Source organism: Cyrtonyx montezumae, unplaced genomic scaffold (assembly GCF_038088225.1).
Source record: "Cyrtonyx montezumae isolate F1298 unplaced genomic scaffold, pur_monq_1.0 scaffold_8, whole genome shotgun sequence".
Taxonomy (NCBI): domain Eukaryota; kingdom Metazoa; phylum Chordata; class Aves; order Galliformes; family Odontophoridae; genus Cyrtonyx; species Cyrtonyx montezumae.
Window position 1 is genome coordinate 109,822,966 of NW_027072089.1, and position 23,011 is coordinate 109,845,976.

General features: G+C 38.2%; 1 protein-coding gene across 1 annotated transcript in view; it reads left to right on the forward strand.

Annotated features, from left to right (window-relative positions):
- Positions 1-23,011, forward strand: part of RFTN1 (raftlin, lipid raft linker 1) — an 89,379-nt gene that overhangs the window by 37,896 nt on the left and 28,472 nt on the right. Inside the window, exon 4 of the mRNA XM_065752963.1 lies at positions 11,077-11,185. Within this exon, the coding sequence (XP_065609035.1) occupies positions 11,077-11,185 (109 nt within the window). The remainder of the gene's footprint in view (positions 1-11,076; positions 11,186-23,011) is intronic.

A 23,011-nucleotide genomic window follows, 5' to 3' on the forward strand; every position in this document is an offset into this window, starting at 1 on the left:
CTGTTCTCTCTGCTGGCGGTGCCAGGCATGCATAGGGAGCCAAGGAGTCATAACAAGCTCTTTGCTGAGGTGTGGGACCACCCTCAGGATTCCCCAGTCATCTGCAAAACTCCTGGGGCTGTAGCTTCTCTGTTACTACGGGTATTTCTTCAAGATGGCTCTTGACACCATATGCTTATCTTGTCAGTTGTCCAGCAGGCACTAGGTGTAGTTCTTTCACCTAGCTGTTATTGCCTGAATGGAACATAAATGGAGTTGTTATGTTAGTGCCTTTTGATGCAGTAATATCAATTTTGTGTATACAGAAGTAGAACTGAATAGGTGAACTAATCTGTCTGCTTTAATCGGTGTTATGTCTTCCTATGCCCATTTTGTGGTTTAAAATGAATGCTATTGCCTCACATTTTGAGTTGCTTTATGTAACATTGCCTCTCCAAAGGTAAGAGAGGCTGTATTAGCTGCAGCAGGTGATGTGGATCTACAAGCTGCTGCTATTTTCAGTGCCTTAATTTGTTCAAGAATAAAATGGAGAAAGGAGTGCTTAGGCGTACGACACATTAAAACTCACTGGAAAACTATCTTAATAGGATTGGTCCTCCTGTTTTACCATTGTCCTGGCATTTTAAAACACCCTGTGGATTTGCAATGTCAATGTATGTTTTCAGTCACCAGGATAGTTTTGTGTTTAATCTGTACCAGTGTCTTCGTCATGTTGTTTTAGCTGTCAATTCATTAACGATAAATACAGAAATGAGAGTCATGCCTGCTCTTGGACATTTAGGAAAGTATACTGCTAACATATATGGAAGACAAAAATGTTGAAAAGCAAGATTTATCCCTTGAAAATGTTAAGGAAAGCAGAGGGATAGATTTTTTTTTTTCAAATCAACAAGAAAATTATAAACGCTGCAAAAAGTGTCTTGTTCAATTAAATAAAGCAAATAAGTATAGAAGTATTTGATTCCTTAGAGATACTGGACACAAAGATAGCCTGCTGAGCAGCTGAAGGACTCTGCTGTAGCTCTTGTATGCCATAGCTGTCATGTTTATTTCATGTAATAGATTTAAATCTCTTTATTTATTTCTGTAGTATCTGATTGCGTTATGCACACTGGTCAATTGATTGACAATAGTTTGAAAGTCAAAGTGAGTAGAATAATGCTCCTACGATTACTTTTTCCCTTTCTCCCTCAGTTTCAGTGGACTATTAAAATAGAAAGCAGATGACTGTTTTACTTAACTATACTCACTTCTGACACACTTGGTTTTCTCAGAGTTGTCGTTTCATAAGAGAATATACAAAGAGGAATCAGCAAGCCGTCATTTTTACAGTCTTTTTTTTTTTTTCAATAAATGCAAGGAAAGCTCCAAATGTGAAGTATAGCCATGGCTTGCTGATTCACACTGATTCACACTTGAGAAAAGTTGATTCACACTGATTTACACTTGAAGACAAGCATCTCAGGAAAAAGGATACATGGTACTGTTCTGAAAAATGAAAAGCTGTGATAGCATGTTTCTCTTGGCAAAGGGAATGACGAAGGTCAACTCATTTGTAAGGTCCTGTCTAATAAAAATGAGAATAGCATGCATGTCATTTATGTGCCATGGAGGGACAAAACAGGAACAGAAAGATCATCAGTTGTTCAGGTGTAAGATAACATTTCTTCTTTCTCTGTTTTATTTCTCAAACCCACTAGTTTTAAATACTGAAGTCTGAGTTTAAGTGTCTTGTGGACATCAGTATTACTGCTGGTCAGTGCCTGTTTCTTGCAAAAGAATCCCAGAATCAGCCTCTAAACAAAACTACAAGAAAGCCATAGCACAAAGCTGCTTTAATTTATTCCCTGCTCACTGTAGTGATACCTCTGTCTGATGTCTTGAAGTTTAAAAATTCAATGTAAATTGTTTGCACTTCTCTTTCTAAGAACTGTGCACAACGTTATCTTCTGCTAAGAAATACTGATGTTCCAGACTCACCAACTGTCTACTTAGAGTAATTCTTGTATTTGTAGATGCTTTATTTTACAACAATACATGAAATGGGGGAAGAAGTGTAACTTCCGAGAAGCCCTTCTCTCCACGGTTCATGTATCTCTTAACACATACTCTCTTACACATCTTCCTTCCAATGACTGTGGTGTGATCAAGGAAATGTTGCAATGCAGAATTATACTAAATAATATAATTCTTTTACATTTGACTTCTGTGTTTACCTCAGACAACTTTGCAGCTGTTCTCCTTTACTGTAAAATAATGAGGTGTCCAGTGCTCCAATAATGCACTTGATGAGATGATTCTGTTTCTATTTTTATAATTTCTCTGTATCCATTAATCCCAATGAAATGCAAACTTTCATCACTCAGCCAAAAATAATTGTATTTATCAGCAAAGGAATTTGACAGACTTGAGTTCAAAAGTTTAATAGTAAAGCAGGATTTTTACAGGGTTTTTCTTCCGTTACACAATTTAATTCCATGTGATTTCTGTTAATGCGATCTTCTGAGATGTAGCTAAATTTTTGTGTCCTGCGTCATTTAAAATCTTCTTCAAATGATTAGTAATATTAAGGCAGAATTATTTAAATGTAAACACAAAATATTGAAATGGTTTTAACATGCAAATGTATGAAACTTCACACTGGTAATTGTGATGTTTCTTAATGCTGTGTTTGCATTTCACTGAATGTTTTGGGCAGCTGAGCAAGGGGAAACCCTGATTTTTCACTCCTGAAAGACCAGCTCTTTCTCTGTCTTTTTCAGTTGTACTGAACTCCCATTGCAGTTGTAGTGAACAGCTTCTGTTTCCATGGAAGGCAGGAATACTGTTGTACCAAGGAACTGATGAAGTATGACAGTACATAATGACATTAGAAAGAAGCAGCAGCCTTTTGAAGCATGATGCTTCACAAAGCATGGCTTGGTCCTCTGGCATTTGGATTTGCACATTTACTTTCCAGAGGCAAGGAAAATTTTTCAGAAAATATCCAGAGAGTTTATTAAATTTGTGATTCTTAGCTGCTTCAGAAACACCTCCAGACCAGAAATGCTTTTTTATTTCTTCTTGAGTTTTCGGTAGCTACTCAGAACAGAGAGTTCTTGCTCTGACTTTGTACAGAATTTCTTTGACTGGGCCTTGAGCCATCACTGATGCATCTGCCTGGCAAGCTCATCTTTGTATTGCCTTGGATAGTTTCTCATTTTCCGTGTGGAAAATTTTCATGCCATATTTGATACTCAGTGGCACACCACTCAGCAGCAAACATGTGTGATGATCTGGAGCCTTTCTAGAAGTGCACAGTCTGCCCTGCCAGCTGCATTTCTATTCCTTTGTCGTCTGCAGGTATGACAAAAGCACTCTTTGTTCCCTCCTTTGTCACTGATTAAGTTGTTAAACATGACAGGTCCCCAGGAGCAGACCCTTGTGGTACTCCACCTGTTACTGGTGTACAGGGCATCACCATTATCTAATTGGTTTGTATTCATCTGTTTTTCCAGACTGTAGTATCCTAAACATACAAGAATGCTTTTGTGAGAACCTACCTGGAGTTCTACCATCAGTGCTAGGACTCCCAGCACAAGAAGGACACAGAGCTGTTGGGGTGATTCCAGAGGAAGTCACAAATATGATCAGAGCCTGAAGCACCTCTCCTACAAAGAAAGGCAGAGGGAGCTGGGCTTCTTCAGTCTGGAGAAGGGAAGGCACTGGGGAGACCTTACTGCAGTCTTCCTGTACCTATAGGAGGCCTACAGGAAAACTGGAGAGGGGCTCAGTTAGGGAGTGTAGTGACTGAAAAAGGAGTAACGGCTTTAAACTAAAAAAGTAGGTTTCTCTTAGATACTAGGCAGAAATGATTCACGCAGAGTGTGGTGAGGCACTGCCACAGGCTGCCTGGGGAAGCTGTGGGTGCCCAATCCCCAGAGTCTCTCAAGGCCAGGTTGGATGGGGCCATGAGCAGCCTGAGCTGGTGGGTGACAGCCCTGACTTTGGAGGGCAGGTTAGAACCACATGGGCTTTAAGGTCAGTTCCAACCTAGGTTCATAGGTTCATAGATACATTAGGTTGGAAAGGACCTACACGATTGTCTAGTCTAGCCATCCTCCTATCACCATCCCTATCCACTGAACTACTAAATCAAATCCCTTAGCACTTCATCTAAACGCTTCTTGAACAGCGCTAGGGATGGTGCCTCAACCACCTCCCTAGGCAGGCCATTCCAGTGCCTGACCACTCTTTCAGAGAAAATTTTTTTCTCAAATCTAATGTAAATCTTCCCCGGCGCAACTTGTGGCCATTCCCTCTCATCCTGTCATTAATTATCTGGGAGAAGAGGCCGACCCCCTCCTCACCTAAACCATGCTAGGATTCTATGAATATTAAGAGAGCCAAACATCTTTCTCAAACTGCTGTAAATGACTGGTCATTTTACCATCAAAACAGGTCAGGTTGGTCACTGATTGATTTGCCCTTGCTAAATCCTTGCCTGTTAACTCTGTCTTCTTCATGGGCTATGAGATGTGCTACAGTCTGCAGAAATACAGGATCTCCATTCTAAAGTGTTTCAAAAGAATACAGTCTGAAGAAAAATAACAGTGATCTTCTCCAGTGCTCCTGTGTTTGCTAGAGTTGGCAAATGCACATACTTTATGCTAGTACAATAAGTTATTAATTTAAGTGTTAAGTGCATGTGTATGCATATTTATTTGATTTGCAGGTAGGATTTAAGCATAATTATGGGAAATTTCTGACCTTTCATGAACATGCAAATGCAGCATGTGTTGTGGCTCTCAGCAGGCTGATTTCAACTTGCTGGAAGAACAATATTTATTTCATACCCAAGAGTCAACAGTTATCTTCCTTTAGTTCAGGGGACAATGGCTTGAGTTTTTAAAGCTTGCTTTTTGTTTCAAGTTCAAAGAGATTTCCTTACAACAACTTCTAACATTGACCCAAAATAAATGTTCTTTCAAGAGTGTTCTCAAAATTAGAAACACCGCATGTTAAGAAAGAGTATGCCTGAAATTTTCTCCGTAAACTCTGTATGCTTCTATTAAAACAAATTACTATCAAATAATGCATAGTCAAGTTATAAGATTTCCATTGTAGGTAAGAAGAAGACACCCAGTTAACGAAGTTAAAACAGCAGTTTTAACTCCTCTTTGGAGTTGAGCTTGTTATGATAAAATATTATATTTTTTGAGGAAAAAAATTAATGTTTTTAGGTGGACAACATATATTTTGTGAATTTTTAAGTTCTGACTTCTTGGTTTTCAGATAATTGAATTTAGACAGTTCTTTAACCTGGAATTAGACCCATGTCAACCACTAGTGTTGATCCTCTACATGTGTTCCTGTTTTCTCACAATGTAGATCAGATTGTGATAAATGTACAGTTATATTTTGAAATGTAAGCTATTTTAGTATGGAATTATATCTGTATAGTGGAAAAATCTTGAAACATCACATGCTTTTCTCACATCATGTTAATGAAACGATTAGAGTATCTGTGCAACTTCAAGTGTGCTTTCTCATTTTTGAGTTCGTAGGTATGAAGAACTTCAGAAAGATGGCAACCTAGTGTCGTCTCTTTTGTTTCTTCTTCTTGTGCCTGAAAAGGACTGGAAATCCAGTATTTAACAGACACTGAGTTGTCAGCTTTAATAGTTAAAGTGTAAGTTACTGGTATTCTACAGCTGGTAATGGTTTATCTACCATGAAATGGTGCTTAACTGCAAACAGATGTATAGGAAATGACACCCTACTGAAACAACCGTCATAAAATATCTTTTGGCCAGTGAGCGTCCAACTATAAGTGAAAATCTTATTTAAATTATGTATTTTCTTCTTTATTGGAAGTAGAGGTCGTGTTAGGATTCAGGACCCAACTCTCTCAAGCCTGTGGTCCTCATTCTGTTCTTTATCGGTGATACTTAAGGATGGCCCTCTACCCTCCAACCTCAACATGCCTGCAAGCACCGTCTCTCTGAATAGTGCTTGGTAGACTGTAATTCCTCCCAGCTATTTGCCACCCTCTGGTTAAGACTTTTAGTAGTCACCAAGGGCACCAACAGGGATAGAAAATCCTTAACCTAGAAAATCGATAAAGATAAACCATGAGATACATAAAGGAAGAAAAATAAAAGGCCAGGATGTATAAAATGTAGTGGAAAGTCCCATCTGTCTCCATGATTACTAACCTTTCATTTCCCTCTCCTGATGTTCTGGACAAGAAAGTTCCCTCCCCTGCTTCATGCCACATCCTTTGCACTGCCACTTCTCTTCCTTTGCAAGTTTCACAGAACACACTGCAATGAGTACAACAGGCTCTGGTCACTGTGTACCGGCTTCTCCCATTAGTCCTAGCTTCCAAGTTACAGCATCACAGTGTGCCTCTTTCCGGGCTGAGATACTTTTAATTGGCACAGATATTTTTTATTAGAGGAGCAAACGTAATAAAACTTGAATATCAATTTGGAGACAGTGAATAGTGGGAAGATTAAATTTTCCATCCTAGAAGGTTGGAAAGGAGGAGGAAGAAATTACTAAGTATACATAAAAAAGGAAAAGTAACCATTCAAGTTGTTGAAACCTATACGTTTTTTAAACTAATCTGGTCTCAGCATCTTATTTTCTGTTGATAAATATTTTATGATGGGAAGGTGGAAATGAACCTCACATAAAACCATTGTTTTCATTCAAAAATATTTTTTGCATTGGCCTCCTCTTAAGTTCCTGTGCTATAAAATTAAGAGGAGACTCCAGGTTCTGGATAATTGGGTTATTTTTCAGATGTCTGACGTCATTCCTTCAGAAGGAGATATGAGCGCAAAGTTTTGAATGGTGTCAGGATATCCGTGCTTCACTTTTGATTTAGCTTCAGACTTCTGATCTTGATAGATATTCCTATTTTGAATCACAGAATCATAGAATGGCTTGGTTTGGAAGTGATCTTAAAGCCCATTCAGTTCTAACCCCCATGCTATGGGCAGGGCTGCCACCCACCAGCTCAGGTTTCTCAGGGCCCCATCCAACCTGGCCTTGAATGTATCCACGTATGGGGCATCCACAGCTTCTCTGGGTAGCCTGTGCCAATTTCTCACTGCCCTCTGAGTAAACAATATCTTCCTAACATCTAATCTAGATTTCCTCTCTTCTTTTAGTTTGAAATCATTATCGCTTTTCCCATCACTAGCAGACTGTGTAAAAAGTCAGTTCCCCTCCTGCTTATATGCTCCCTTTAAGTACTGGAAGGCTACAGTGAGCTTTCTCCAGAGCCTTTCTTCATGGGGGAGGTGCTGCAGTCCCCTGATATCTTGGTGGCCCTCCTCTGGACCTCCTCAAACAGCTCCACATCCTTCTTGTTCTGAGGGCTCCAGGCCTGGACGTGGTACTCCAAATGGGGCCTCATGAGGGCAGAGTAAAGGGGAATCATCACACCCCAGTTCCTGGTGGCTACCCCTCTTTTGGTGAAGCTCAGGATACAAACAGTTGGCCTTATTTTGGAGATTTTTACTTTGGGGATCCTACTTCATAGTGTGAAAGGAAAGTGGTCCTAAAAGTAGTCCTGTGAAAAAAAAAAGAGAAAAAAATGAACACAAAAAGAAGTTGTAACTTCTGATCAATACAGAATTTACTCGTATTAATATTTAGCTATTTACGTATGGCTGTACTAATGACATCAATAATATTCAAAGAGCATAATGAGAGATTTTTGTGATATTGATGAAACACTTTGTGATTCATGTATGAAAAGTATTGTTTTTTGCATAGGGGCTGGAAATAACTTCTTGTCCACCTGGCTTTGCTCAGAAGATTACTTTTGCAGTCTGTGAAATCCAGTGCCGTTTATTACCTTTGCATGAAAAGCTGTAGCTCTTGTTTTGTTTGTTTTTGAGTGAATAAAAGGATCCTTTTTTTTTTTGCCTAAAAAGCTAAAAGCTACCACCATGGACAAAGACTTCCCTTTAGTATATATAGGTGTATTTTACTTGAAAGCATGGGAAAGTAATTTTTGGTAATAAGGGGTATGTCTGTTTAGGGCTAACTAAAGATTTTATGGCCTTTAACAGAATCTGCTACGTGTATTCTGTAAAGTTATGTTCCTAGCAGACTGCAGTAGTACTTCCTGCGGTTATTTTCGGGAGCTCAGAGCAGAGGTAGCCATCAGACTCTTAGAAGAGAAATTCATTGTCTTTTGTTCTCTTAAATATTTACAAGCAGCAAGTGCGCTTCACATTAAGTGCTTGTTAAAGGGGGAAAAATAAACAGGTCATTTGAAGCAGTTACGTAAGAATCACCATGTTTTTATGGATATCATCTGCATCTCAAGTGATTTTTACTCCTTTTAAATGGGTTGCAAGTATGTCATTTGAAAACTGCTTGAAATGAGAGGCCGGGAAGTTGCTGAGGTGAAGGAGAGGAATTAACATAGAGTGGTGAACTTCCCTCAACCTTACACGTGTATAAACCTCACCATTAAGCTTTGAGAAGAGTTTATTTTTATAGCTAGGCAGTGGATTTGAACATGAAAATGCACTGCTTCTGGTACTTTTGCAATTATTAGAATAGTAAGCTTTAGTTTGTTTGCTGCGGCAGCAGCACTGAGAACTGCCACTGTGTGAAGATTTTGGCCTAGAGTGGACATGGGAGGGACCATGCCCTTGGATCTGTTTCATTCTTTCCCATTCCTGGGCCTCACTTTAAATAAGCTTTAATAGCTTGGCACATACATTCAGGATTTGCTGTGTTAACTTTGAACTTGAGCTGCGTTATTTCAGAGTCTTTGAGCTATAGGTATTGCTTCCTCACCTTTGTAAAGGTCTGGTGATAGCCCAGAAAAAATGAGATTGCTTGCATGCAAAGGGCTTGGTTCCTTGCTACCCATTTCTAGTTTGTAACAATACAAAAACTGAAACACTGGAAAACTGCATTTTCTCCATTTGATGTTGTATGTACTTTGCATTGTGATATCAAATTGTGTTTTGGTGGCTTATTAATGCTAGAACATTAGAGAGCCTTAGCTCGTGCACACTTCTATTTGGAAATTTGATTTATATCTGGAAGTAATGATTAGATAATACCAGGGCTATATTTCTGATTAGTCATATTGAGATTTTTGGAAAAAAAAAAAATATATATATATATGCATATATATACTGCTGTGTAGTCCAGCAGAAAGGCTTTCTTAAGTTTATTTTTGTGTTACTGAAAAGCCATTAATCAGTGAAGGAAAATCTGCACACACTGGATTAGTTTATCTGGGACTTTATCTAGAAGATTAGACACGGTTGCTGTAGTTTATGTGTTGTCTCTCACAAAATGATCTTTTTCTCCATATCAAAATGATCTTTTGTGCTTCACTGAATTTCTGTACGCCTGTTAGAGAGGGGTAGTAGTAGGACCCTTGTAGTTCCCCAATAAATATTTCTGTAAACCCTATAAAGACATTTGGAGAGTTTCCATGGATAGTAGTTTTCACACAGAATAATAGAATTGTAGGGGTTGGAAGGGACCCCCTGCCTAAATCAGCTTCCCTGCAGTAGGTTGCAGTAGGTGTTATATGTGGTTGAGTAAAGAACAAGACCACTAGTTACAAGAAGAACCTTAAAAGCAGAGGAAGATCAAGGAGGGAAAGAGCTTTAGTGTTCCCAAACAGTTTTCAGTCTGCAAAATAGTATTGTATGGGCCATGTGTTGGTGAGATAAGAGAAGTGAGGTGAGTGCATACAGTCAAAGTTGGGAGGATCAAGTGAAAAATACAGTGTCTTGTGATGCTTTAGGAAATTTCTGCAGTATTGCCTAGGAAACACGAACTTCCAGTCAGCAACCCACGTCTCACTGCTCTCAGTAACTTCACATCTAAAGGAAAGCCCCTGGGACCATTCGTAGTTGGAGCACATGTTTGACGTGTCGCACGGTCTTAGTCCTCAGAACAAGGCTTTTACACAGAAATGCTTTTACAAGCATGGCAGGCCTGTGTCACCCTTATTTTGATGTTATGCTGCTTCCTTAGCAGTCTGAATTCGGGCTTCTACACCTTTCTTCCTGACTCATCTGTGCCCACTACACCACATGGCTGCCGGCCAGAGTTAGGGTTTTACTTCAGACTGCTTACTGGGGGATGTTAAGACAACTACTTTGTTTCTAATCCCAAGAACTACAGGCTGACATTTATTTTTATGTCTTCCTCTGTGTGTTTTCTTGAAGAGCTGATGCAACAACTGATTCTCTAGATTTCTGTATTGATCAAACATACCAGTTTCCTTGAATGGGGAGTCCAGAGATGAAAACGACCTTTAGTAGCTCTGCTGAGCAGTGCAGTCCTACAGACTGGAAGATCAGTCAGAATAACTTCCAACCAATATCATGTTTCCACAGCACTCGTTTTTCAGCAGTATATGCGTCAGATGCCGTGTGGTTTGAATTGTTTTAGGGGTTAGTGTCTTCTGAAAGAGAAGGGATTTCAGATGTAGCTTTTCATTTCTCAACTACAAAGGATAAGATAAGACCGAAGGGTAGACTGATTTTATTACCCTCAGTTTCTAAATGCTGACTTACAGTGATGGTAAATAGAGATTCCTTTAATTACTGTTTGTAAAACACTGTCTACACCTTTTAGATTTCTTTGCCATTCTTCTCACTTCGAATGGAATAAATGACTCACTTTCCATACAGATGACATTCATCTTCCAGGCTGCCCTGATGGGCCTAGAGGGTGTGTCAGTCTCTAGTATTGTAACCTGCTTTCTGAAGGCCTGAGAGCTGTACTGTCTGTGCATTCCCTTGCTGTTGGTCTTAGATGCCACACTGCCAAAGGGTTTACTGGATATGTTAAGAAATTTGGAAGTCCACAAAGAATTCCACAGTCCTCAGTCACTGGTGTGATTTTCTTCCCTAGGGAGCAGCAAGATGGCGTAGCTGCAAGGTGTCAGCTCTGTGCTGAGCACTGTGGAGTGAATGTGATGGAGCTGATGTTTTGTCTGAGTGTTAGCTCCTTGAGAGAAATATTTATAAAGAGGGCATCTGAATGTCCAGTGTTAACAACAGAAACTAATTCTGTTTTTCTACCTGTTTCTAGGTCTCCAAAAGGTGGTATCCATAGTGAAGGATATATCTTGGAGGTAGAGTGCTGCTCCTCTGTAAACCAACTTTCAGACAAAAAGGAGATACCTGATTTTATTAAGAAAGTGAGTAAAAAAAACCCTAAAACACAATATGCTTCGCACTATAGTTACTGCTGCTCATTCTGTCAGTCTGGCAATAGAAGTGTACGTACATTTTGTGTAGTTGAAGCACTTCTCTAGAATCTGGTGGTGTTTTGTAATTTTAAGTACCTGAAGGGCAGTTGTACTTTAAAAAGAAATAAATTATTGATCACATTATTAAGAAAAAATGATTTGGAGTATCCAAGAAAAGTGACCTCTCACAGATGATACCAAATAAGTTACAGTATAGAAAATAGTCCTGTAATGGTGTAAACATTTTAAATTGAAACAATATCCTCATTTTCATTTTAGTGTCAAAATATACTATAGGGTAATACTATAGCTAGAAGTCCTACTAACTCTAAGAATCCCCCAGAAATTACTTAAGGTTTTTTTGGTATCATAGTGTTTGCAGCTAGGTACTTGTGAGCTAAAGTCCTTCGTCAATCTCAATAGTGTTGCTGTCAGTAAATTTCTATGTACTGGGAAATTGAAAATAGCCCTTAAATTCCTTATTTGTTTCCTTCTTTTAAAATTACTTTTGATGATTAAATATTACACTAGTCTGGAAATTAGCAGGCCGTGTCCATTTTCATGAGGACAGATTTGCTGTGTGTGGTTCAGATTTTGCAGCATCTGTTGTGTCCTATTGCATGTTATGAAAACGAGTGGTAAATACTATGCTGACATAGCCACCTGGTGTAAGAATAGAGTGAGTAGGCATACTCCCCCTTAGCTTTAATCCATCTTGCAGTGATAATAGTGAAAAAGATTTTGTAAAATAGATTTCAGCACAGGCTGCGTGAGTTCAGAAGGGACTCGACAGACTGCAGTCATGCTCAGTCTTTCCCTTTTACCATGTATATAAGAACTGGTTTAGAAATAATACATATGTGACTATCTGATCATCATCAAACTTACAGATAAATGGATTTTGATATCTGAGCAAATTGAAGTTTTCTGAGCACTTTCTACTTTTCAGAAGTTTGATCCCAAATCTTTTTTTCAGGGTATATTGCATTATTGCATCTACACTCAGGTAAAACTGGTGTAATTCTTATGTATTAGTTTCAACATGTTTGATTTTGCTTTTCAGTTCTGTAAGTCAGTGTAGAAGGATCTGTCACAGCTGGTAGCAAAATTTTATGTCGTTCCAATTGAAAAACCTTTGCATTTGAATCTTCAGAAAGAGCTTGGCTAACGTCAAAACAAGGTGACAGCCCAGGAGTCAGCTTATTTCCATAAATATTCAGTTCTGAGACTTTAAAATCCTTTTCTAGACACGGATATGTTTCTCTTGGTAGAAGCTATTTGATTATGGGGTTATAAAGATGCCTTTTTGAAATATAATCATTTAAATTTTAATAGCTGAAATGTATACTTATTGTTTCTCTGTAGGCTGAGTGTGTCGCTCATCCTCAGATGTTATTTGATGTAGAGGAATTTGAAGTTCTTTGAAGTTGTTGCTGTCAGAAGTGTGCTGTGTCCCTGTCTATATCTGATAAAACACATTATGAAAGTCTCAACACTTTTTTGTAAATATAACTCAGGAAACAGGACTTGTTTGGGAGTAGGAATTAATTGTCATATTAACTAATTTGTCTGAGCAACAAAAAAGTCCCTTGCTTTTAAGGGCAAATAAAACAGATGTTTACAAACAAAATAAGTGAAAAATAAAGGAAGTTCTTCCAAGAAAGTTGAAACAAAAAGCTATTATAGTGGGCAATTGCTTGCTTTCTAAAAGAACAACTCTTACATTCTTCCCAAACTATGGAATACAATTGAAGTTAATAGTGTGTTGTAATTGAGTAGTCAAATCCCTAATCACAGCTTTTTGTAAGAAGTGCTTTTAGCAGAGGTTTGCAGTCATGTATGGCATTGCAAATTAGTGTATTTTTAAAAAGGTACCAAGTGTAATACCCATATCTTCAAAATTTTCACCAGCTATGAATTTACTAGAAAAAATCCTCTACTTTGAGATAAAGAATTATTACACACTACTGAGCATGTATCATTCACATGGAGTTTGAATAATGATGCAAATTTAATAACTTCTTTTCTCAACTTATCTTTTGATGATGAAAATTGATTGAAAATGCTGTATGTCATATTGAATAGTACCTGCTTGTTCCAAGCAAACACAGAACAATTTTGCAATAGAATACAGCATAGTTAATAACTTTTTTTCTTCTTCTGTAACTCTTATAAAAATGTAGGATGATGAAGTAGAAACAGTGAAGTTATTTAACCTGGAGAATGCTTCTCACTGAAACCATGTGCCTCAGTACTATACTGATTATAAAACACTTCAGAAATGCCAAAGAAAGCTTTCCAATCAAGTATGTGTGCCAATGCTGAGAACTTTGTGACTCTCCAAATTCTCTGCTCCTTTCTATACATTTTTGCCATCACTATGCTTTCTGATTGTGTTAAGAGCCATGAAGGAGTAAATGCAGTTAAGTAGTGGGGACATAAAGTTGCTTGGGATACACTCTTTCTGTGTCTTAAAAACATGTTTCCAAGGCCATGTCCTGTTTGTTCCTTCTTGTCAATGTGTATCTAGATTAGGAAGTGTCATGCAGCTCAACATGTCCTAAAGAGCTCAAACAGTCCCATGGTGTGTTTGTCATGTAATTCTGGGCAATGGAAGAGATAACTGAACTGCTGTATGAGCAGATTACTGCCTCACTGATATCAGCTCTCTTGTCTTCTGCTCTCAGGAAAATGAGAGATGCTCATCTGTTTTTTAATGAGCGAAGCTAAACTTCTGAACTTCAGATCTCTGTGGCTCAGATTGTTCAGAAGTTGTTGCAAGTCAGAAACGTTTCTAAGACACCATATTTTGTAACACTTTGACTCATGTCTCACGTAAAATAGAAGTAGCCTTTAATTACTAACTTAGTTGCTCTTTATTTGTGTGCATTCTGTTATCATTTTTAAAATGTGTCAGTGTTCTCCTGAGTCAACTGAGACAAGTAGAGGAAGAAGAAGCTAGGTTGACATCCCAAGAGTTATTTTAGATATGTGGTCACATGTATGAATGCCAAATATGTTTCTCATGATGTTTGGTTTTCACGTCAATCTTTAATTACATTCTCTAGAAGAACTGTGACACGCAGAAGGCTTTTGCTCATACTTTCACATCTTTGTAGTGTTAATGAAAGGTTAGGAAATGGGAGAGCTTCTCTACCATTTCTTCCTAATTCTGTCTTCTAAAATTTTAGGAAGCACATGTTTGTATCCTTGGCTGCCTGGTTAATAAAGTTCTGTGAAGAGGAAATTTTGTTTGTGCAACTGTTTCAGTTTGATCTCATTGAAGAGTTCATATTTCTTGTCCCTGTAGACTCATTATCCTTCCATAAGGAAGTATAATGAGCATGGAAAAGCATGGTTTAAGAATACTGTATCTCAACCGAAAACCAAATGCAAACATCTTCCCTTTGTGTTTTTGACTAGAGAAGGACCTTTCTGTGCTCATTGTCCTTACTTGATGCAACTTAGGAACAAGGCCTATTTCTTCCAACAAACCTAAGACCGTACAGATGAGTAACTGGTTTTGTGTGTCTGCATAGAAGTAAACCAATTTGGCTTTGGGCCATTGAAACACCCATGTAATGCTAATCTTCTGAGTGTGTTGTATGAGACTGTGTTTGTCAAGTTTGTTCACTGGGAATTAATTATTGGGAACTCTGCAGTTGTAGTGGATTTTCCAGTAAATTTGTTGACATGTATTTTCTAGAGATATGTATTCTCCAGTGACAGCTGGACCAAGGAGTCTTATAGTACTTCAGATCTTAAGTGGGACTCTAGGAAGGAATATGCCAACAAAACACGTTACAAAGACACTGCCACCCATTTACTTTTTGTAGAATTCGACATCTCAAACAGTCGTCACCAGTCCTCCTTCTACAAAAGCAAGTTAGCTCTAATTAATGGTGAGTAGAAGGTTGGACTGCATTGAAGGGATCTTTCGTGTACAGATTTTCATAGGAAATTGCAGACCTTTGTACTCTCACTTTGCTTGCCATACTGTTATAGACACACACCGTGCATACATACATGAATGTCAAAGAGCGGTTCGTTCTCCAGCATCTCTTAAGATGCAAGATAGAAGTGGTGTTGGGTTATTTAAAAGTTTCTGCCATAAAATAAAACCAAGATGCCTGTGAATTCTCAAGAGCTTTTAAAGTCTTTTTAGTAAATGTTCCCAGTCACAGGAGTGATTGAGCACAGATTTGACTGTCCACTTATTTCCTGTGTTTACTCACATCGGAATGAACTTTTGTTATGTATGGTCAAAACAAGGCACATATTCATATAGTGTATGCAAGTGATGGTAAAAGATTTTGAGCCTTTCAGAGTCTTAAAACTCTCTTTAGCATCTAACTAGATGGAGTTACAGAAAATGAGAAGTGTCATAGAACAAATTTGTCCAAAATACTACTTATTCATATACTTACGGGTATTTATGTGCTTGTAACAGTATGGCAAGCAAAATGAGAATACAAAAGCATGCAGTTTCTTGTGAAAATTTGTATGTGAAAATTATATATATTTTTTTACTTTTCCCTGTAATTATGAAGAATACTGGTTCCAGTATTTCTCACTTTTTTTTTGTCTCTTTTTATTTCTGATTCTTCATTTCTTAATCTCTGCATTGTGAAAAGGAACAAAGTTTGTGTTTTCTGAAGAGCACTATGCTGTTGGTGGACTTCTGGTCTGTGTTACTGCAGTCTTAGAAGGATCTCTTCTATGAAGGCTCCAATTGCTTAATTCCAAGGTTTGTTAGATGGATGTTGTATTCCTCAGCATTACTTGTTACTGTAAATATGTTAGCTGACCTGTTCAGAAATTTCCTGCAGGAGATACAGTCAGAACAGGTGGTACTAGGAGATAGAAAGGGGAAAATTTTGAATCTTTAATATTGCTCATAGGATAGTTCTTGAAATGAACAAGCATTTCAAATATACTTCTCTGGCTAGGAAATAACCCCTCTGGAGTGCTGTTTATTACCTGGGATTACTTATCTAGATGTGATCTCAACATCTTTTAAAATCAGATCCATCCTTAAAACAAACCAGAAAATCCCACCCCAGAACCGTCATTCTCCAGAGTGTTTGCAAAAGAACAATACAGCAGTTATTTCTTTGACACTTTGTAATGAAAACCATCTCAGAGCACTTTTTCCTTTTTTTTTTTCAGTACAAATGGAGCCCCTATTTAATTTTTAAGTATTTGGATGTTAGGTACAGTCATGAAGCAGCTAACCTCAGTGGTTCAGTTATTCGTGATCTGCTGTGGTAATATTTATTAAAGTGCACTTTGTTAACGTTTTGCAAATGTATATATAAAAAGAAATGGTAAAAAAAAAATAGCACATTCTGTATTTTAAACAGCCTGGTGTGAAGGGAAACATCTGTTCCTGGTTAAGCTTCTTTCAACTTCTGTTCTTTTGACGAAGCCATGTAAGAGTGGTGTTGATATGTATCTTCCATGAACATTGCAAAACTATTTTCGGGACTCTCCCAGGAGCCTGGTTGTGCTTTCATAATCCCTTGCCCCCAGCAGCTTTTAGAGTTGTCCCTTTGACCAAGACAGAAATAGATGTTGTAAAGTATGTAGTTAATGTTTTTAATGATCCCACTCCTGTCTGGTGGGAAAATGACTTTAAAATAATAAACATGATAATATTTTATACTGTGCTAAAATAAAATATGGGCAAATTGTTCAAATTGTAATTTTGGCTACAAGTAACAGATGGTTTGATGAAACTATGTGGTTTAAAAGAAGCACTCTTTGGTTTATATAAAGATAAAAGAAAGCGTTCCCTGCGAATTAAAGTGAAGTCCACAAATCTCAGACTGAATTCTTCATGTTTAAAACAGGAATGTTTAAGGTCCTGAACCTTCTGATTTTTTATTGCTTAGGAAAGAGAGACACTGAAACAGCATTGCTGCAAATTGGTTACAATTAAGTGAATGGAATGTCTTCTCGTGTTCTGCGATTGTTCATCCACCTAAAATGATTGATAGATACAGAGCCCAGCCGTCCATCTCTGTGCATCTTTATTTTTTCCCTTGGCTGTGTTCATCCACTGCTTTTGAATTTCTCTCAAAAGATTCAGGCACAGTCGCAATTTCAAAACTGTAATTGGAAAATGGCAGTTCTCTAGATTAAGGTTTTGAGACTCTGTTTTTACAGATATTTTGTTTAGTAGTGTATATCAAGCATTTGGGTTGAATGACCTTAGATGGGTGTTCTGTAGCAGTTTATCCCAGCTTTTTGGGGTTCTGCAGTTCTTAGCACACAGTTTTTAGGGATCCCACGGTTTTTAGAGTAGATTTTAAATGATGTGAATAAATTCATGATTTCCTTTCAGAGTTTTAGGGCAGAAGTGGAACAATGAGTGTGCTGCAGTGGCTTTTAGGCAGGTACTGTAGTCACCGAACCTTCATAGCCTGTGTCCAGCGATGTCCTTCCTTTGCCAGCTCAGTGAAGAACCAGATGGTAAAATAAAACGAGAGGAGTCAGTGCACACATGGCCACAGAAGCTGATACAGTATGGTTTCAGGAGCTGTCGTATCCTGAGATGGTATGCACTCTGAAAGGAACAAGTGTGCTTGCGCTTCCCTCCGCTGCAGATTTAGTACAGCTGTGTTGTTCTCAGAAAGGAACATATAACTAACAGAAGCTGAAGAGGAATTATAACTTGTTCCTCTAGTCTCTTTCTCGGCTCTGGTAGCAGGAGACATACAGCTTGCTGTAACTTAATCTCTCTTGGCAGTGCTGTCTTGAGAGTGTATATTCTGTTTTATTCAGTGTAACAGTAGGTTGCAGTAGATTCTTGCTTAATTACATTTTTCCCTGTTCTGTTTGTAGCTTTCAGTTCTCATTTGCAGAGTCTGCTCCCAATGAGCACGTTGTAAAACTGCAAAGCTTGCTTTCTTTTCCCTGTTCACTGCTTTGTTCCGCTCTACCACAAACACAGTGAGAACTCAGTGTCAAATCAGTGGTTCTGTTGAAGGGACTGTTTACTGCAAAAATGGTTTTTGTCTTTGGGTTTTGTTCTTGAACTCATTTTCACTTGGATCTACCCAATTCTTTCTAACAGACTCAACTAAAGTTCCTAAGTGGTAAAATTCTTGTGAAGGTTTTCATTGGAAATATTAGTACAAATAATGTCAACAACACTGTTTAAAGGAAGACCCAGTGATGTGGGATTATGGTTACTCTTTTCAAACCATCCCCACAGTGTCTTATCCCTGGTGACCTATTTTGATGCAATTGATAGTGAAAAAATTAGTAAGCTGAAAGTCTGAATACAAACCGGGATTTTTCATTCTATAAGCTGCATTTATATTTACTTACATTTACACTAGCAGGAACTATCTTTATCAAATTCAGAATTGAACAGGCTAGTGTAAACTGGGAAAGGATAAAAATGTGTGGGAAGTACAGGCTTAAAGCGACAAGAGTGTCCCAGTCAGAAAGGTTATGTGGTTTGGAAATCTATAAATACTGAAGCAGAATTTCAGAGTAAAAGGACAGAGAAATGATCAGCAGTTGCTGCTTTACTATTTGATTAGTAGGGTTATCCGTTTTTTTGTAACTGCTGGAGATATAAAGTGCATCTCCACTGAAATCAACTAGCTAAGCCTAGTTGATTTTAAAATAAGCATTGAGCACTTGATGGGTGTCGCTTCCTTCTCTGGAAGGAGCTTGTGAGATCTTCAGTAAATGTCAGAGGCAAGCTTAAAGCCTGTCTTAATTTTAAACATCTGTTCTCAGAAATGAACAAAATAGTATTTGTAATGAAACACGTACTACTAAATAGTAATGAAGGAGGACACCGCTGGAGAATTGTAGTCTCAAACATCCTTTTCCAATTCCAGCTCCTGTCATACACTGTGTAGTACTCTCCTCAAACAACAAAATAATGGTTGCTTGAAGATCCCTGGTGCGGTGTCTGATTGTCAAAGGGATTTGTTTCAATCCTAAAAAGTAGATAGAAAAGTACGGTGATCTTGTTTCTGGTGTGCATTGTGAAATCTAATACCTCTAACATTATTCTTTGAAAAGCAACAAGCAAACAGGCAGGCAAGCATTTATTTTATTAGCTAAGATGGCTCATGTTTGGTTTAAAAAAGTTCTAGATAGCTCTGAGCTAAATTGTTTCAAAACTATTGTTTCAAAGGCCATATGTTTTCCCATCAGTGGGACTAATTAGCAGTCTTTCTCTTAGCTCACTGCAGAGCTAGCTACATGCATCTGGCCATCAGAAAATCAGTTCATTGCCACTGCTGCATGTTGTCCTTTCTCCAAATGTGGTTTATTTCTATTCTTCTCATCTTGGCAGCAGTCCCCTTTTGCTTGCAATGTTTTTTTTTTTCAGTACCTTGCTAATCATGAAATGTATAGCAAACCTATTAATGAAATGTTTTCTTCCAATGACAAGTTTTAAAGATAGCTTGCATCCAGATCATCAGGAGTTGTAAGTCTTGTGACCATTTGGGACTGTTACCAACTGGATTGTCCCAATGACATTAGTAAAGTTGCTTTTACTCTGGATGCATGCTGACAACTTCCAGCTCCTAGCATACAAGAGTTTAGAGAAATTCCTGGCATTTGTCATATTAAATTGAAAATCCTTATCCCAATGAGAGATTCTCATTGTTAAATGATGTAGCATTATTTCCTATGTTTATTGCTGAAGGTGGAATACTATCCTGAGCTTTCTGGAAGCATCTGTGTTGCTGTTTGCCATCCTGTGGGACAAATGTACAGAATCTCACTGTGTGCAATAACAGAAGCTGACAAATGTGTATGATTCTCATCAGCCTGGTTATCTGCATCCTTAAGCTCTGTATTTATAAGTAATATCATCTCTCTGTCTGTGAATAGATTATTTTGGAGCTGATAGTGCTACAAGTAACACAGACTCACAGACAGCATCTGAAATGTGTTACAGACCTCTGCATTAGACCATCAGCTTTTTTCTAACTAGGTAAGAAGCCTTCAGCCAGAAATACTTGAAAAGTTGGAATGTAAATTTGCTGCTTAACATAACGTTCAGTGACACTGCTTCATGCTACTGATGGTTCCTTTTCTCCAAATGCAGTGTAGAATCAGAGGTAGGGCAGTTGTAAAATAAGCAATAATGCTTTGCAAACTTTAAGAAACATTAACACAAGTGTCCCAGCAAAAATTAAATTAAGGTAATGACATCAGGATTTGACACTGCTTGTTTTTATCCTTGCTGGAGTCTGTGGGAGATTTGATATTTATTTCACGGATAGCATAGGATAAATCTGCCCTTTTTTTCCCCCATAAGGAAAATGCCAGGTTTCTAATCAAGCAAATTACAGGGTTGATATTAAATTCTTCAGCTGCGTTGGCCTTCAGTACACAAGAAATTTCACCTGTTCTTTAAACAGGCTCTATTTTTAAACTGCCATAAGTGCAAATTGATAGTAGCCAGTTCCAGGCTGATTTAGCTGTACCCTCTTGGGGTTTTGTCTGAATTAAAATAAATGAGTGAAGTTCTGCTTCTGTGGTTAAGCAACATCTTTTGTGTTGGAGACCTGTCTTTGTTTTTGTGGTTAAGACCATTCATCTAAAATATGAGGCACTAAAAATGTTTCTGTTCCTATCTGGGGAAAGAACCAAGGAAATTAAAAAAAATTTTTTTGCTTTGTTGGAGTTTCCCTTTTAAAAATTTCCCAAACTGTAAAGAACAAATATGTAGCACCTATAAAATACAGAAAAAAAAAATGTCAGCAAAATAATTGGCATTAGTATGGATCACTTAGTGTGAGAGCATTTTTATCTTTTTTGATGTGGCACATGGTGGAGATGCATTTCTTCTGCTTTTTCCTCTCATTCAGCCATAGACTGCGGAATGGTGAGCACTTCTCCCCATTTGTTCTCCGAGCTGGCACATAAAAACAGCTAATTGTAGTATTTATTCAGTCTGGAGTGTGTTGTGGGTGAGCCTGTCAGAGCAGCACTGTTTTCTCCATCCACTTCAGCTTTACCCCTGCTTTTTCCTGCTCTTTGCCCTCGCACTGATTGCCAACACAGCCTTTGCTGGGTATTTTCCCCACAGGGCTGATGTGCATGAGCAGACGTTGTCTTTCTATAGCAGCATGGGATACCTGAAAAGGCTCAAAGTCTGCAGAGCTACAAAATGCTTTGCAGGTGGCTGATGGAAACAGCCCTGCTGCACCAGTACTCATCACTCCTGAGCAAAGCCTGTCAAGGTGTGGGGCTCTGGGCTTTTTCTCTGCTTCTGGGGCTTGGGTTTTTCTAGTTAGAATATTTCAGATACAGGCAACAGGAGACAGAAATGTGCAGTGGGGTGGTGTAAACCATTCTGGATATGAAGACTACTAAAATTTTGTGCTAGTTAAACTCTTAAGTAGGATGCCAGAAATGAAATTACTTCAGTTCACAGTTTGAAAATGGTAAGGCTTCATGCTTCATTTATAATGAGAGCTTGCTTCTTCATGGTTTTGTGGTAAGTTGGAAAGAAAGGCAGTTTGCATCTGCTGATGCATCACTTTGCTGTTCTGCAGCTCGCATTGCAGTGTTGTTGTAACATTTCCTGTCAAATTGGCTTTATGGAAAATAATGGTTGGTTCTCCCTTATGCACCAAGGAGAATCTGAAACAGGTTTAAATAAGATGGTGCATTCTATATAGTGCAGGCACATTCTCTTCTTGTAATCTTTCTGCTAAACTATTGAACTATTAGAATACGATTCAATTCTCATCCTGTCCTCAGATACTGTCCTCAGAGAACAAGAGCCTCCAAAGAAAAATCTCAGGCTCGGGTGCTCCTTAGAAACACACACATTCTCTCTGTGTGTGCCAGGACTGTAAAATGTTGCTCCAAAGCTGTGAAAGCTGTTCTCATCCGAATCACTGCGTAGGAGAACCTGCTGTGGGCTGACAAGCAGTCTTCTAGGACCAGTAACATTACTACATATGTACTATCCTCACACTCTTTTTAAGAGTTGCATGCAAGTTAAATTTCTATAATTAGCTGCCCTGCAACCTACCAAACAAATGTAGTGATGCGTGTTTAGATTAGTGGTAACAGATGAACTGAATTTATAATTCATTCAATGGCTGTATAAAAAAATATTTGTGAAGTTGCAACAGGGATTGGGGAACTTTAAGCATATTATGAATGTATCTATTGTTGACATTCACAGGAACCTTCCTGAGCAAGGCCGTTACATTCCAGCTTTCTTTGTAGCCACATATCCATTTGGTCAGGATACTGCTGGCAGTAGTCTTAAGTGGAGGTTACTGTTCCAGTTGTAGCTATGATCTTTTGTTAAGCTGGTGTTCATCAGGCACAGCACCTGTGAAGGCTGTTACCTTTGCTTCCTGGAGAGCTCTGTTAAGTTCCTGCCATAGTAAAATTAAGTGTTAATTTAACAGGGAAAATATAACTTTGGTTCGAAAGAGGAAGTTCTTGTTGTTGATCAGGTATCATCTGTAGGTTTGTATGTTTAGAATGGCATTAGCAGGAAGTAGATGATTCATTTTAAAAAAAGTACAATTCTGTGTAGGGAAGACACAGAAATGAACTACCTCTTAAAAAATTCTTGCTTATTCATTTCTATCTTGTGTGCTTTCAAACTAGAGATGCGTGTAACTTGCAATATTTCAATTGTTACTGGAAAAAAAAAGAGACTGAACTGTTTCATTTAAGTTCCTATGAACTGAACCTCAGAGAACACTTGAGACAGTTTAACACCCTGCAATTACATGGTATGCACAGGAACTGAAATTATTTCCC